General features: G+C 28.5%; 1 protein-coding gene across 7 annotated transcripts in view; it reads right to left on the bottom strand.

Moving 5' to 3' along the window:
• Nucleotides 1-4730: 4730 nt before the first annotated feature.
• Nucleotides 4731-13547, bottom strand: part of LOC129976066 (uncharacterized) — a 31554-nt gene continuing 22737 nt past the window's right edge. For 2 of the 7 annotated variants that reach the window (XM_056089434.1, XM_056089433.1), the window contains exons 3-4: nucleotides 7272-7441; nucleotides 4731-5310 (exon numbers count right to left, since the gene is read on the bottom strand). In XM_056089434.1, the coding sequence (XP_055945409.1) occupies nucleotides 5157-5310; nucleotides 7272-7441 (324 nt within the window). In that variant the 3' untranslated portion in view covers nucleotides 4731-5156. Of the gene's footprint in view, nucleotides 6157-7271; nucleotides 7571-12409; nucleotides 12583-13356; nucleotides 13488-13547 lie in introns of those variants that run through there. The other 5 variants (XR_008785073.1, XR_008785076.1, XR_008785074.1 and 2 more) reach the window with 5 other exon arrangements.

Genomic DNA, 13547 nt, shown 5'->3' on the forward strand with positions numbered 1-13547 from the left:
TCTGTCTGGCTTGTTATTTGAGTTCATGTGAACTCAATAACTACAAAAGCATCATAGGGAAAAATCATTCCATAGCAACGATTACACAGTATTTGTTCGTATTTATTTCCGCAATCCACAGATTGGAAACTCCTGTTTTTAGAGAAATCAAACCTGTTTACTATGCGACTCACTGCCATTTTGATAACCTCCATTACACGTTCAACAGAAAGAATTGAATTCTGGAAGCATTAAAAGCAATTTATTTGCTTTTTTTTTTATAAAATTAATCATTAAAATGAACTGCTTTACAATTTAAGTAAAATCTATTTGGTGATTTGTGAGACATGCATGATTTCGAAGAAAAACTGTTTGGCAATACAATACTCAGATCCGCTGGAGACTCCGGGGAGACGCAGATTTGGTTAACAGGTTTTCCAACATTTCTCCTCACCACATCTCGCTGGGGCTGAAGAAGGGGGCTTTTCGATCCAATCTGGTCCAAAACGAAGACTCATGAAATTATCTTGCTATTACCGGTGAAAATAATAGTGATTTTCAAAAAAACGTTCGTCTATACTTTTTATTTCAACAAAAAGTTAAAGCATAAAGTGGATTTTTGAAAATGCAAAGGCAAGTATGATTTAAACTTGACGATATTTTTTTCGAAACAATTTAATAACCAGAGGGAACAAGTTTAGTTTAGTTTAGTTTAGTTATATTAACGTAACGTTTTAAAGCAACACTAGTGCTATTTTAGGACGGACCTCGTCATTTTGAACCGCGGTCAGATGACGAGGACAACACCTGATTTGGCACCCCCTCTCCACACCAGCGGGAGGACTCCAGAGGGAACAAGAAAGCCCTCATAGACTCGCGGAGTTTGAACATTTTGTACTCCGTTGAGTACAAGTATCTATTTTCGATGCCTACCCTGTAACTAACTGGATCCAAAATTTGATACTGCTTAGATGAGTTAGTAAAATGAATGAATTTCAATTATGACCGCACAAAATGAAATTTATTTACAGTCATTAACAAAACAGAAACCAGTGGAAGTGGTATCCGCAAAAGTTTATCGCAAACTTTCTAATAATAATTTCGCCCCACCCACCACATAAAACTTGTAAATCTTAGGTAAGGCAGAGAACACATTGCATGGCATTGGCGTACAGTAGTAAGGAAATATTAACCTTTGGCTGGAATTTAGCATTTTTACTCAATATATCGTATTTGTCCTTGGAGAGTTTGTTTGGCGTTTATTCCTTGACATGTGATAATTAGTATCCAAAAGTAAAAGTTGTGCATTGAATGCATTTTTTTCTAACTGATTGAAATCAAAATTTGACAGTGTATACTTGTAGTTACAAAATCATACATCAAATTTGATATATTCAAGTCATTACCCCTTTTACATGCTTTTGAAAACACAGACCGACAGACGGTCAACACCTTACTTGGATTTAGTTCAAATTTGATAGATGCAGTCTATATTACAGATATTAAATCTGGGACCGAATTTTATCCATCTTGCTCTCTTTATTTTGTAGTTATAGTGTTGCCTTATATTTAAACAATCAAACATACAGACTTCCACTGAATCTATTTTGTTCAAAATCTGATAGAAATCTACGAGTTTGGTGAACACCATATACTAAATTTCATCGGTCCAGCTTAGAGCATTTTTAGTTATCTTTGTCACAGACAAACTGACTAAAAGACATTTACTAAAAATGTGTTTTTCGAATACCGGAAGGTCTGAAATGTGGAGATTCGTCAAGATCTCGAGTTCGAATATTTTGACACTAGCAATGCTTTCTCTGTACTTCATATACGAGAAAGTATAGAACTGCCAAAAACAGAAATACATAGTATTATTATACGGCCTTCAGAAATGGGTTTAAAAGTACGATATTAGACGAATTTTACAACAACACAACCACATTTATTATTACCCTTTGTTACCGAGTTAATAATTATTTCTATTGTATATATATTTAGAATTTATACGATTTTTATATCTGAGTGTGGAAATGTTAACCATTGTCATAAAAACACACACACACATAACGAGCTTAGTTTAGTTTAATTATATTAACGTCCCGTTGTAAAGCAACACTAGGGCTATTTTGGGACGGACCTCGTAATTTTGAACCGCAGTCAGATGACGAGGACGAGACCTGAGCTGACACCAATATTTACCCGGCCAATATTTATCTACATTTCGTATACGAGAAAGTAAAAGACATATAAACTGCAGTTTCACCAGAGGACCACCCTCCCCCCACTGTCTGCTGCTTTAAAGGATGATATTTTCAAGAGTTGCTACAGTCAGTTCCAAACATTATTAATGCTGTAAAATTTCCCCGTGAAATTTTACAGCACAAATCAAGGTAGAGCTTCTTAAAATTGCACAAAATAAATAAATGTGAATGTTATAAACCGTTTCGTATATATGGCTTTATGTATATTGCCAAAAAAGAAAACATATATTTTAGTAAATATTTTTTGACAACAAGTTTTAGTGAATCTATAATTAAATATAAAGAATGCAGACCAACTAGACTGTTTTATGAGTTATATTGTATTAAGTTTTGAATAACAGTTTTTATATGCACAAAGACAAATCTATGTATTGACAAAGTTTCATATTTTTTTTAAAAAAAGATTTAATAAGGTCTAAAAATTCAAATCATGATGACAAATTATTTGAAAATTGCAGTATTTCTTTACATATTTTTTAAAAAAAGTATATATTACAAATGGAAATCATACAAAATAACATTAGGAATGATGGATAATTACTTTATTGCAATATAAAAATATTCATACAAAACAACGTTAAATATATAGTTATAAAATATATATCTACATTTTAAAATTTAATTTAAAAAACAATCATAAAATTATTCTCCCGATTAACATTAACAGGCTAGATTTTTTTTGCATTCACAGTTTTATATAAAACATTCATTTAATGGGTGTTTCTTTAAAAATAAAACACACACACAACTGTTATGTCAAATTATACACAAATTCCGGAATATTAATTATTACACATGGAATACTTTATAAGTAACCATGTATTAATCTTAAGAAAATACTGAACATAAGCTCAAAATTAGCAGAGCATGACAGCAATTTCCTTTTCTGTAAAAATATTTCTATTTACAAATAAAAGAATGATAAATATTTTCAGAGATTTCGACATTTAGCAACAGACAATATTCAAAGAAATAAATATGAATACTATTGGCATAGAAATTGCCAATGAATATAATTGTGCATATTTTATTAGATTTGTTTAATATTCCAATCATCTCTACACAAACCCTTGAGTAAAATTTTTTCCCATCAAAAATGTACAAATATGTATAAACAAATAAAGAAATAAAAGAATTTTATAATTAAAAATAATAAAAAATTAATTTTTAAATTTAAACTTCTTTACCAGAGAAGCTACTTTTCAAATCAAAACAGAAGTAATTAATAATAACAAGAAGAAGAAATAAAAATGACAGTATTTCAAATATATCCTATTGTACCTATCCTATGTATCCTATTGTATATATCCAGTATTCCAAATATTTCCTATTAGCTCTTTGTAATGAAATTATATAATGATTTTATATTATATATATATATATATATATATATATATATATATATATATATATATATATATATATATATATATATATATATTCATTTACATTATATTTCAGAGATAATATACTTTCAAAAAGTCTTTATTAATCAAAGCTGTAAATTAGAGAGGTGAATAAAACCTTAAAGGTTTTTGACAAAAGATTTAAAATTATTATATGATAATTAAACTCTGACTTTATAATATGTTTTCCAAATACAACTCCATGCAATTATATAAATGCAGAGCAATTTGGAAATATCTATACGACTCAAATATGGAAAAGCAGAATATCTATCAATAAAGTGTAAAGTTAACACTGAAAGATCCAAAATAAAGGAAACATATTTTCCCCTACATAAATAAGAAAATAAATACTAGTTGTTTTCTGATATAGCAAAAGTTTTTTGAGTTTGCATAAAAGAAACTCAGATACCAGATGGAAGCGTCATGTCTTAATAACAAATATACATAAGTATTATACAAATTATGCATAAAAATAAAATAGTTGATTGAAAAAGAAAATGAAAATCAACATCATAAAACAGCAGTTAAAGGGAAAATGCAATTAATACAGAACTCTAGATAAGCAATCTGGTTACACACTGCAGATCTCCTTTCTGCAGAGAAAAATTATCCCAAAATAATAAGCACAGGATTCTGAAATAAACAGTGTCTATGATTCTGATTAAAAAAACGGCAGGAATTGGACATTTTTTCTCATTGGCAATCTCTACTAATATTTTATTCTAAATTAATTTTCTTCGCAGATTTTTATTTCCCATCATTGCACTTTTAATATGTTCTTCCTCCACTACTCTTAGATTTGTATTTAAAGCAATGTTCTTTTCTAAAATATGATATTCATATTAATAGTCAGAAAGTATAATAAAAATACTTTTCTTATACTGGAAATCTCTTTCAATGAATCTCATACATAATTAATTTATTTAATAATATTCTTTTTTTTTTCATATACACATTTTTAAAAATTTTTATGATCATTTGATGCATGTCATTTTTCAATAATATTTTCATTAATGTTTGATTAATAAATTCATATTCAATACTCGAAACATTTTTTAAATTTAATTAATTGGCCAATATGTGTAATATATAAATACAAAAGATGCATTCAAAAGCAAGTTTTTAAAAAATTCTGTAATCTAATATGACTTAATTAAAAGTTATATCTAGTATTATAATATCATATATTTCTGAAAATAATAAACAAAAGCCATCCATACGACATTGATGTTAACAAAATCTAATTCAAAAGTTATAGTCAAAATTAAGTTCCCTTATCTTACATTATCATGGATTGTTTGATACAAGCATAAATGAATTTCATCCTCAAGTATAAATTGGCATTTTTAGTAAAACATTTCTAGTATGATAATTTTTTTGTTTTTTATCAGTATCAACAACAAAAATCAATTTCACTGGAATGGCATTTCATATTCTTCAACTATCTGTCGAACAGATGTTGGTGCTAATTGCAGATTGTTAGAAATTGGATTCATTGGCAGATTCAATTGCAGACACCTATTATCACAGAACTATAAGCAGAATGAAAGAGAATTCCCGCCAAATGAAGTTTCAACCTTTTTTTTTTTTCTGGTTCGGAATCCAAAGGGCAACTTCCCAAAGCCCTGTCATCTTCTCCAGAACTGAGACTTTCACAACTGAAAAAAGAAGACATTTTTTTCCTTTCAACCAATACAATCAATGAACATAATTTTCTTATTAAGAAGAAAGACAATGCACACAAATTATAAACTAAAAGTTTAGATCAAAATGTGTTTTACTCTAATGGTGACAATACAAGTTGAAATTATACAGAAATTAATGAGAGGCAGCATTACTGGTAAAAGATATACAGTATGATCTCTTGTAACTATCTATATTAAAGACAAAAAAATTTTTAAAAATGCACTACAAAATGAGAAGGGTAATGATAACGAGTAAGGAACAGATTAAGATAATATGCAAACCAATTAAGTTACCTGGCAAGATTGTAAGCTTTCATAAAATTTGTCAGGAAATGTTAGTACAACATGTGAAGCATCACCATATACACAGGGAACTATATAAAATTTGGTCAATATTCATAATCACAATCTGAATGAAAATAATCATTATTTTAAGTTGCTCTAAGATTCGTTGAGCAATGAAGTTAAAACAAAACCTGATGACATTCTTTTACTAAAAAGATGGTAAAAGAGTATGGTTCTGAAATTTCTAAAAAGACGCAAGGAGTAAACAAAAATTACCGAGTTTATAAATGATTAATAATGCTATAAAAACTATTACTTAGTGATGTGCCTACTATAATTTTAAAAATATATGTTTAAATTTAAAAGGATCTTAAGTATAGCCTACAAAAACATCGACTTAAATTCATTTTACACACAAAACATTTTAAAATTATATATTGCAGTTAGATAATAAACAATAATGGATGTTCATGATTGAATCATTTCATTGTCCAAAATGCCCCGTTTGCTTTAGTTTCGATAACCAGGCTTGTACTGTAATGAAAAAGAAAAAAAATTAAAATGCATGAAACTTTTTAAAATTAAAACTTTTAAAATAAGGTATTTAAATTTTTTTTAAAGATATTTGACATATTCTAATATATAATTTTAATATATATGCATACAAAATTTCACACTCTGATATTGAGTTCAATATATATATATAAATCTATTGTATTCTTAAGATATGAAGCTAGATATTAAACCATTAAGAAAAGAAAATAAATTTCAGTAGAAACTGATTAATATTGTGACAATATTTTGGCAAGGAGTATGTTTTTTATATTTAGACTAGTCTCTTTTAGCAACCTACTGGTTCACCAAGTATATTTACCGAATTTAATCTCAGTTAAATTCTTAAGTGTAACTAAATGTTTATGAGTGCCTTAACAAAATAGTTTTAAGTATCAAACTGTAACAGACATTTAAATCATGATAATTTAATAAACTTACTCTTGTTCTGCTTATTGAGTACATAAACCTTCCAAAAGAGTCTAGTCTCATGATGTCATATGGCTATTAAATAAGCAAATGTCTGAATAATACTTTTTAATTGCATTTCATCTTTTGTGACAATGTCAGTTCATTTTCTTGGTTTCAACAAAAGCAATTAAATATCCAATGGATCAATTGAATAAGTTTGAATTTCATTGCAAAAATAAAAAGTACTGTTAAAATATAATGCAAAAAAATTTAGCTATCAAAATTAGTAGGAAAATTGCATGACAACTAAATTAGCATCATTCTAAAGACAGTAGTTTTTTTTTTTTAATTTTAAAATGATGATGTTTTGAGTAATAACATTTTTGGATGTTATTGTAGAAAAACACCAAAGTGCACATTCCCTCTGGAATATATATATATACAGACATTCCTTCAGAATATATGTATAAGCTAAACTTACAGAGTGCAAAAGACAAGCACATGTATGTACACTAACATGTTCTTTATTAGTAGTAGAGATAACTGCTTATCATATAACAATGCAAACTAAGTACCATACTCATTTTACAATTTCTTATATTTATACATTTATCCAACAAAATAAGACATCTAGTGTCCTAAAGAAACAATAACTTTCATACAATATTCACAAAAAAATTTCATACCTTAATACATCAGCTTGTGCAGATGATGAAGCCATAGACGGTTCTTTATGTGGAACTGAAATCCCTGAAACTCCAGCACTGCATCCAGGATCTCTGGAAGTTTCCAATGAAAAATTCTTATCATTGAGAAACATTTCACTCTGAGTAGACTTCTGAGGATCATCATACCACTGTAATTCAAAAGCAGGTAAATTTGTTGGCAAAGAAGAACTGTTTTTGTCATTGGAGGGCCCTGAAATATTAATTTCTTTTCATATGGCAATTCTTCTATTCAACTGTAAACATCACATACATTCCAACTGTAAGCATATGCAGAGAAATAAAATAAGAAAATAAATCATAAATATGGGTAGTAAACTTCCATCAATCAGCTAACATATTTTCCTAAAAACATAGAATCCTCTTTATTACAATAACTTTCCCCCAAATCGAATATGAAATACTGCCAGAATGACTCTCAATTGTAATGAAAATTCCATCAGTGTCAAAATTTTGATAGTTATCAAATCATGATTGAATAAACATATCAATAAAAGCATTCTTTATCATTATTACCAGATAAAATAATTTAAAGAAAAATATAAAATGAAATTGAGACAAAACATTTTTCAAAGGTATTGAGTTAGGAAAAATTATATAATTATTTAAATATATTAGAACATATGAAACATACAAATTAAAAAGTAATGGGGGAAAAGATCTTAACAATTATTCAGCTAAGGAGCTGGAATTTTAATTAAAAATTAGCTGAGCTTTGGCATTCCAAAAATATTATTGTACAAAAATAAATTTTACACCATTTCAAAATTTATTTTTATTATTCAGTATATATACTGCCGCATGATATTGATATTGCTTAAGCTATTAGAACTATTAAAAAAAAGACAGAAAGAAAGAAACCTAAATTCAAACAAATACGGAACGTTCTGATCCGTAAAATGTACCAAAAGGGTTAAGAATTAATTTATGAGCTGGCATTCAACTGTTAGATACAACAGTAGCAAATGTGTTCCAATACATCACAAATTTCACATACTAGCGATATGCAGGGTAGTTATAATAAAAGTTCTACTTTGAAATGATCATAAAAGGAAAACTACTGGACCAAATGTTACCAAACTTGGTAATAGTTTAAAGGAAGTCATGGAAATTTCTTTTCGTCCAAAAAAAAAAGTTCAACAACTCGCCACCAGGAGGGAAATAATGTTGCATGCAATATTGGTAAGCAAAATAGGGCATGAAGACATCGATTCAAAATGTGTTTAATCGTTTCTGAAACGTGCTAAAAAGCATGTTCAATGTGGCGTTCACCATTTTCTGAAAGCAAGTTAAATAGCATAACTGCATTCTCAACAGTTGCTCTTAGCATATCAGGAGGAAAGTTACGCACACTTCGGTGAATCGCATCTTTCATTTCAGCTAAATTGTTTAGATTATCAGCATAAAGTGCTTTTGAGATAACACATATTGAACATGCTTTGTAACACATTTCAGAAACAATAAAACACATTTTAAACCGGTGTTTTCATGTTCTAATTTGCTTAATATTATTGCATACAGCGCCATTTCACCACTATTAGTAAGTTTTTCAACGTTTTTAAGGCGAAAAAGAAATTCCCATAACCTTCTCTAATTTATTACAAAGTTTGATAACATTTGGTAAAGCAGTTTTCCTTTAATGACCATGCCAAGGTGGAACTTTAATTTTAACCACTCTGTATATTCAACTCGTGCAAAAGTTGACGGCTTAACTATGTCTGTAAATCTCTTCAAATAAAAAATCTTGTCTTATTAACACCATTTTATTTTCGTTGACATATTGCCATGTCTCGAACACAGAATACCATTCTTCAACTGAACGTTAAGATACAAAACGAATGAACAAAATTTATCATGTGATAGAATCGCCATCTATGGGCGAGATCCTGAAACAATGTCAAAATACACTTTTTAGACAGAATATGGTAATTATGTTTACTTATGTCTGCTTGTAATGAAGACAGGGAAATACTCTAATATAAGAAATAATTTAAAATAATTCGTCAAGCAATATAAAATTACAACTCATGCTTTTTATTAATTTACTAGAGTTTCTTTACTCGGGAGATAAAATTTTTATGTCCCGAATTAATATAATCAATCATAGTGTGATTAAGAGATTGAAAGGAATCAGAACTTTGCATTGATGCTTTTAATTTATTGCAGAGTTCTTTGACTGATAGATTGATTTACAAATATCATGTTTTGATGCCATAAATTATTAGCTGACTTCGTGAATGGGTTTTCTAAATTTAGCATGCCTGTAAAGATAAAACTTTTAAATCAATTTATTTCTCCCATTTTCATGCATTAAAATTCTAAATTGTTGCGCAATTGAATCGCTCAGAAGCGTACATTTTTAATATTTTAATAGCTATTAAATTATGATTATGTCCAATGCATATTGACTTTAAAAATAACGAAACAAAGAGTAAATTATTCTGTAATCAAATGTAATATTATTTACATTAAAATATTCGAAAACAGAAGATACCAAATAATGAATTTAAACATGATAGCTTCCAAAAGACTCAACAGTAAAATCTTTAAAAAAGAAAGAAATTGGGAGCTATCAATTGATGACGAACGCAATAATTTAGTTTAAAATTAAATGCGCATATGTGGTGACATCAGTTAATGAATCTGTGAAATAATTTTTAGATTCCACAATCTTGAAACTTCAAATTATAAAATATACTGAGAAACCTTAAATAATTAAAAATCTGAAAACCACATAATAAAATTTTAAAAGTTATAGTATAACTCATAAAAAGTTTTGAAAATCTTTTTAGGAGTTATAGTATATTGTTGGAAACAACTTTCTTTTGTAGAAATTCAGGCAATATTATGAAGATATTCTACAATACAATCATGAGGAAGAAATACATAGAATGTTAAAATATATTTCTGTTTAAAAATCCGATACACATTGAATTGTCTTTATAGAAATATCACGGCTTAGTTTCGTTTTTTTTTTTTAATTTGAGGCGTATATATATTTTGGATAAATATTTAAAGTTAGAATTTATGATCATTATAGAAAGAGAATTTTTTCTCGTAAAAGAATATTACTAATGATAATATATATATAAAATATTTGCCGCTCCAGTAAAATTTTATACTTGCTTTTCAAATTTGAAAATTTATAAAGCCACTATTTTCAAGTCTTAATAAGTTTAAACGTTAATAAGTCTTTAAAAACATAGAAGACAAAGAAAGGAACAGAAAACATCTATTAATGAGAACCTATTCTCGCAACTTTATAATAAGAAGTTAAAATATGCAGGGCAAGGTTTTTTTTTAAATTTTACTTTTAAATGTGATAACACTCTCTTTATAGGGAAAAAAAAATATAATAACTTTGCAATGTTTAGGAGTGCAGGTTGTATTTCGACTTCAAGATCACAGAATGAACCTCTCATACAAATGATTTTATATTTAGAGATGAGTAATGTGGTAAATTTGTAATTAGAATGGACACTTTTGTAGGGCATTTCCCTTTATCTTAATGTCACTTATATTCTTAAAGTCTAAAATACTCTAATATTTTTTCAAGGGGACCAGTTTTTCTAAAATTATGAAAATTCATACAAAATCACCCGATATGAGGTATTGACAAATTCTATCAAATATAATTTCATCTTTGCGTAGCATATATTTAAAACACGGGAAGAACATTTTTGCCGAACTTCATTTGTTCAAAATATTTGCATTGTTACATTTATATTTTAATGTACCTAATTAAATGCCGGTGTTATTTTCCGCTTTATATCAACAGAGAAAACAAAATGAACTGATTTCTATAGCTTTTTGCTTTGTAATGTTATATAAAAATACACAAGTGACCACCTAATCTTTCTGTTCAAAGTCAATTTAGTTCGATAAATTATCAGCCAGAGTTTATTTCAGTCAAACCATTTTTCTTTTTGAAGATTACACGTCGTGTAGTGAAAGCTTATAAGCCAGTTAACAGCTACGCTGCAGGAGCAATTCCTTTTGTATTGTGGTTATGTTACTGGGCTGCAAACCACAACGTCCCAAGTTCTATCCTCGCGAATCTCAATCAGTCACAGTTGTTATTTGTCGATTATTTTAGCTGTAGAACTATAAATGTTCTGCTATTACTTTTGAAAGAAATTTAATTACATTAATTAACTATTAAGATTCACTGTTTAACAGAATTTCTTCCTGAACTGGCCTTGCTATATCAGATGCTTAAATGCCAAGGCCGGCATTTGTGCTATTTTATCAAGCTAAATCATTTATTTAAACTATTATCGCTTAAATACAATAATTGGGTTGGTTGGTTGATTGATTAATTTAAATTTAGTGGCGCAAGAGCCAAAAATAGGCTACACTGCGCCAATCATATAGTTTAAGATGATACCACTTGATTAGTTAATAGCTAAAATAGAGAAAGTACATTAAAAAAATAATTCGTTAAGATAGCAGTGATCAAAACTTGAGAGGTATGTTAAGAAAAACAAATGAAATGTTGAAAAATATCTATAGAAAAAGATAGAAACCACTAGCCGTAAAAAGTTAAAAATATACTGATTGAGAGGTTCTCCCACTAATATATATATATATATATATATATTAAATCATATATATTAAATCCCGTATATTAAATCATGATGAGTTAAATTACGTTATACGATGAGAATTAATGGTGGAGCACACCCAGGATATGTGAGATTGCAAAATCTGCATTACATTATGCGCATCAGGGTGCTATTTCGTACAATAATTTTGGGAAATGGCCAAAGAGTTTCTTTAGAAATCTGTGATAGGGTTCTTATGAAGGTAGTACTTATATACCAGATATAAATATACCAGAATATATTAAAGTCCTCTAGAGTACAAATTCAAAACTAAGAACAAGGAAAACAAAAAAAAGTAATTAAGATTTATAATACAGTCTAATTTTTTTTAATTATATGGTCGGACATTTATTATAAAACAATTTAACATGTTAAACTCATAAAAAAAGCGCAAAATAAAATTTGCAAACTGTAATTAAGAATGGATACTATGAGAATAATATTCTAAAATTTCAACGCTACTTAATTTCATAAGAAGAAATTGGAGTACAGTACCTTTGCCCTTTAATTTTTTTTTTCTTCAAATGCAAAAAAAATATCTAGAGATCGCAGGTGCCCCCAAAGCTGTGAGAAAGCTACAATGCCTATTTCGCCAAGTTATGAATCAGTCAATATCAAGGGATAACGTATCTTTCGATCATTTCGAAACAGGTGTAATCAATATTAAATCTTGGATTATTCTGTTTAACATCATAACAAATTCTAAAGCAAATAAAAATGCTGAATGATATGCATAAATGTGTAGAAATAATTGGTAACAGTTTTAATCCTGTCGTGCCAAAATCCTATTTTCGTCTAAATTCATGATATTTTTTGCATCTTGGTTGATTATATTTTTATTGCTATGTGGTTTTCATTCTCTACATAGGACTGAGTAGTTAAAATTATGAAAAGTCAGCGATGCATTCCAAAAAAGAAAACAGGAAGTAGGAAATAGAGAGAGTGGGAAATCTTTCAAAGCTTGAATAGTTTCAGAGAAAAAGCTTAACAGAGAAAGTATTTTGATTTCCGAACCTTTCTCTCTCCGAGTGAAAAACACGATAAAAACGATACATAAAGAGCTAGAATGATGAAATTTGTTATCGAGATTTTAGCATCAAGCGTATGATTTTATATCATTTTGAGCGAAATTTCCAGAATAGCTACTATCTGTTGTTTTGTACATTCACATGCCTATAAGTATCAAAACTTATATAACAGCAAAATTTTCTATAATTTCATACTTATGCCGTTCAACGTATACATTTCTGACAATTTATAATGCAGAAGGATAATCAGCAGCAATACATTTAAGTACATTTTTATCAAGACTTAGTTCAAGTAGTAGTACATTTTTGCATCTCACAATTAGTTTTATGATTATTATGAAATACTAACTGCAATACAAATAGAAATTATTAAATACTTAAAAAATTCAGATATAATTTAAAAAGCAGACGTACCCTTAAATTAACGAATACTGGTTGCGGCAAAACAACCTGTTGCTGTTGCGCTGGCATGAGGGGTGGCTCATCCGCTAGTATCTGCATTTCTGCTTCTCCCACAGCAGCATGAATGCTTATTTCATCTGCCGCTAAATCCATGTCATGGATTTAATAATGTTAATTGCCCAAGGTTCAAATTTAAATTTTAA

Source organism: Argiope bruennichi, chromosome 7, assembly GCF_947563725.1.
Source record: "Argiope bruennichi chromosome 7, qqArgBrue1.1, whole genome shotgun sequence".
NCBI lineage: Eukaryota > Metazoa > Arthropoda > Arachnida > Araneae > Araneidae > Argiope > Argiope bruennichi.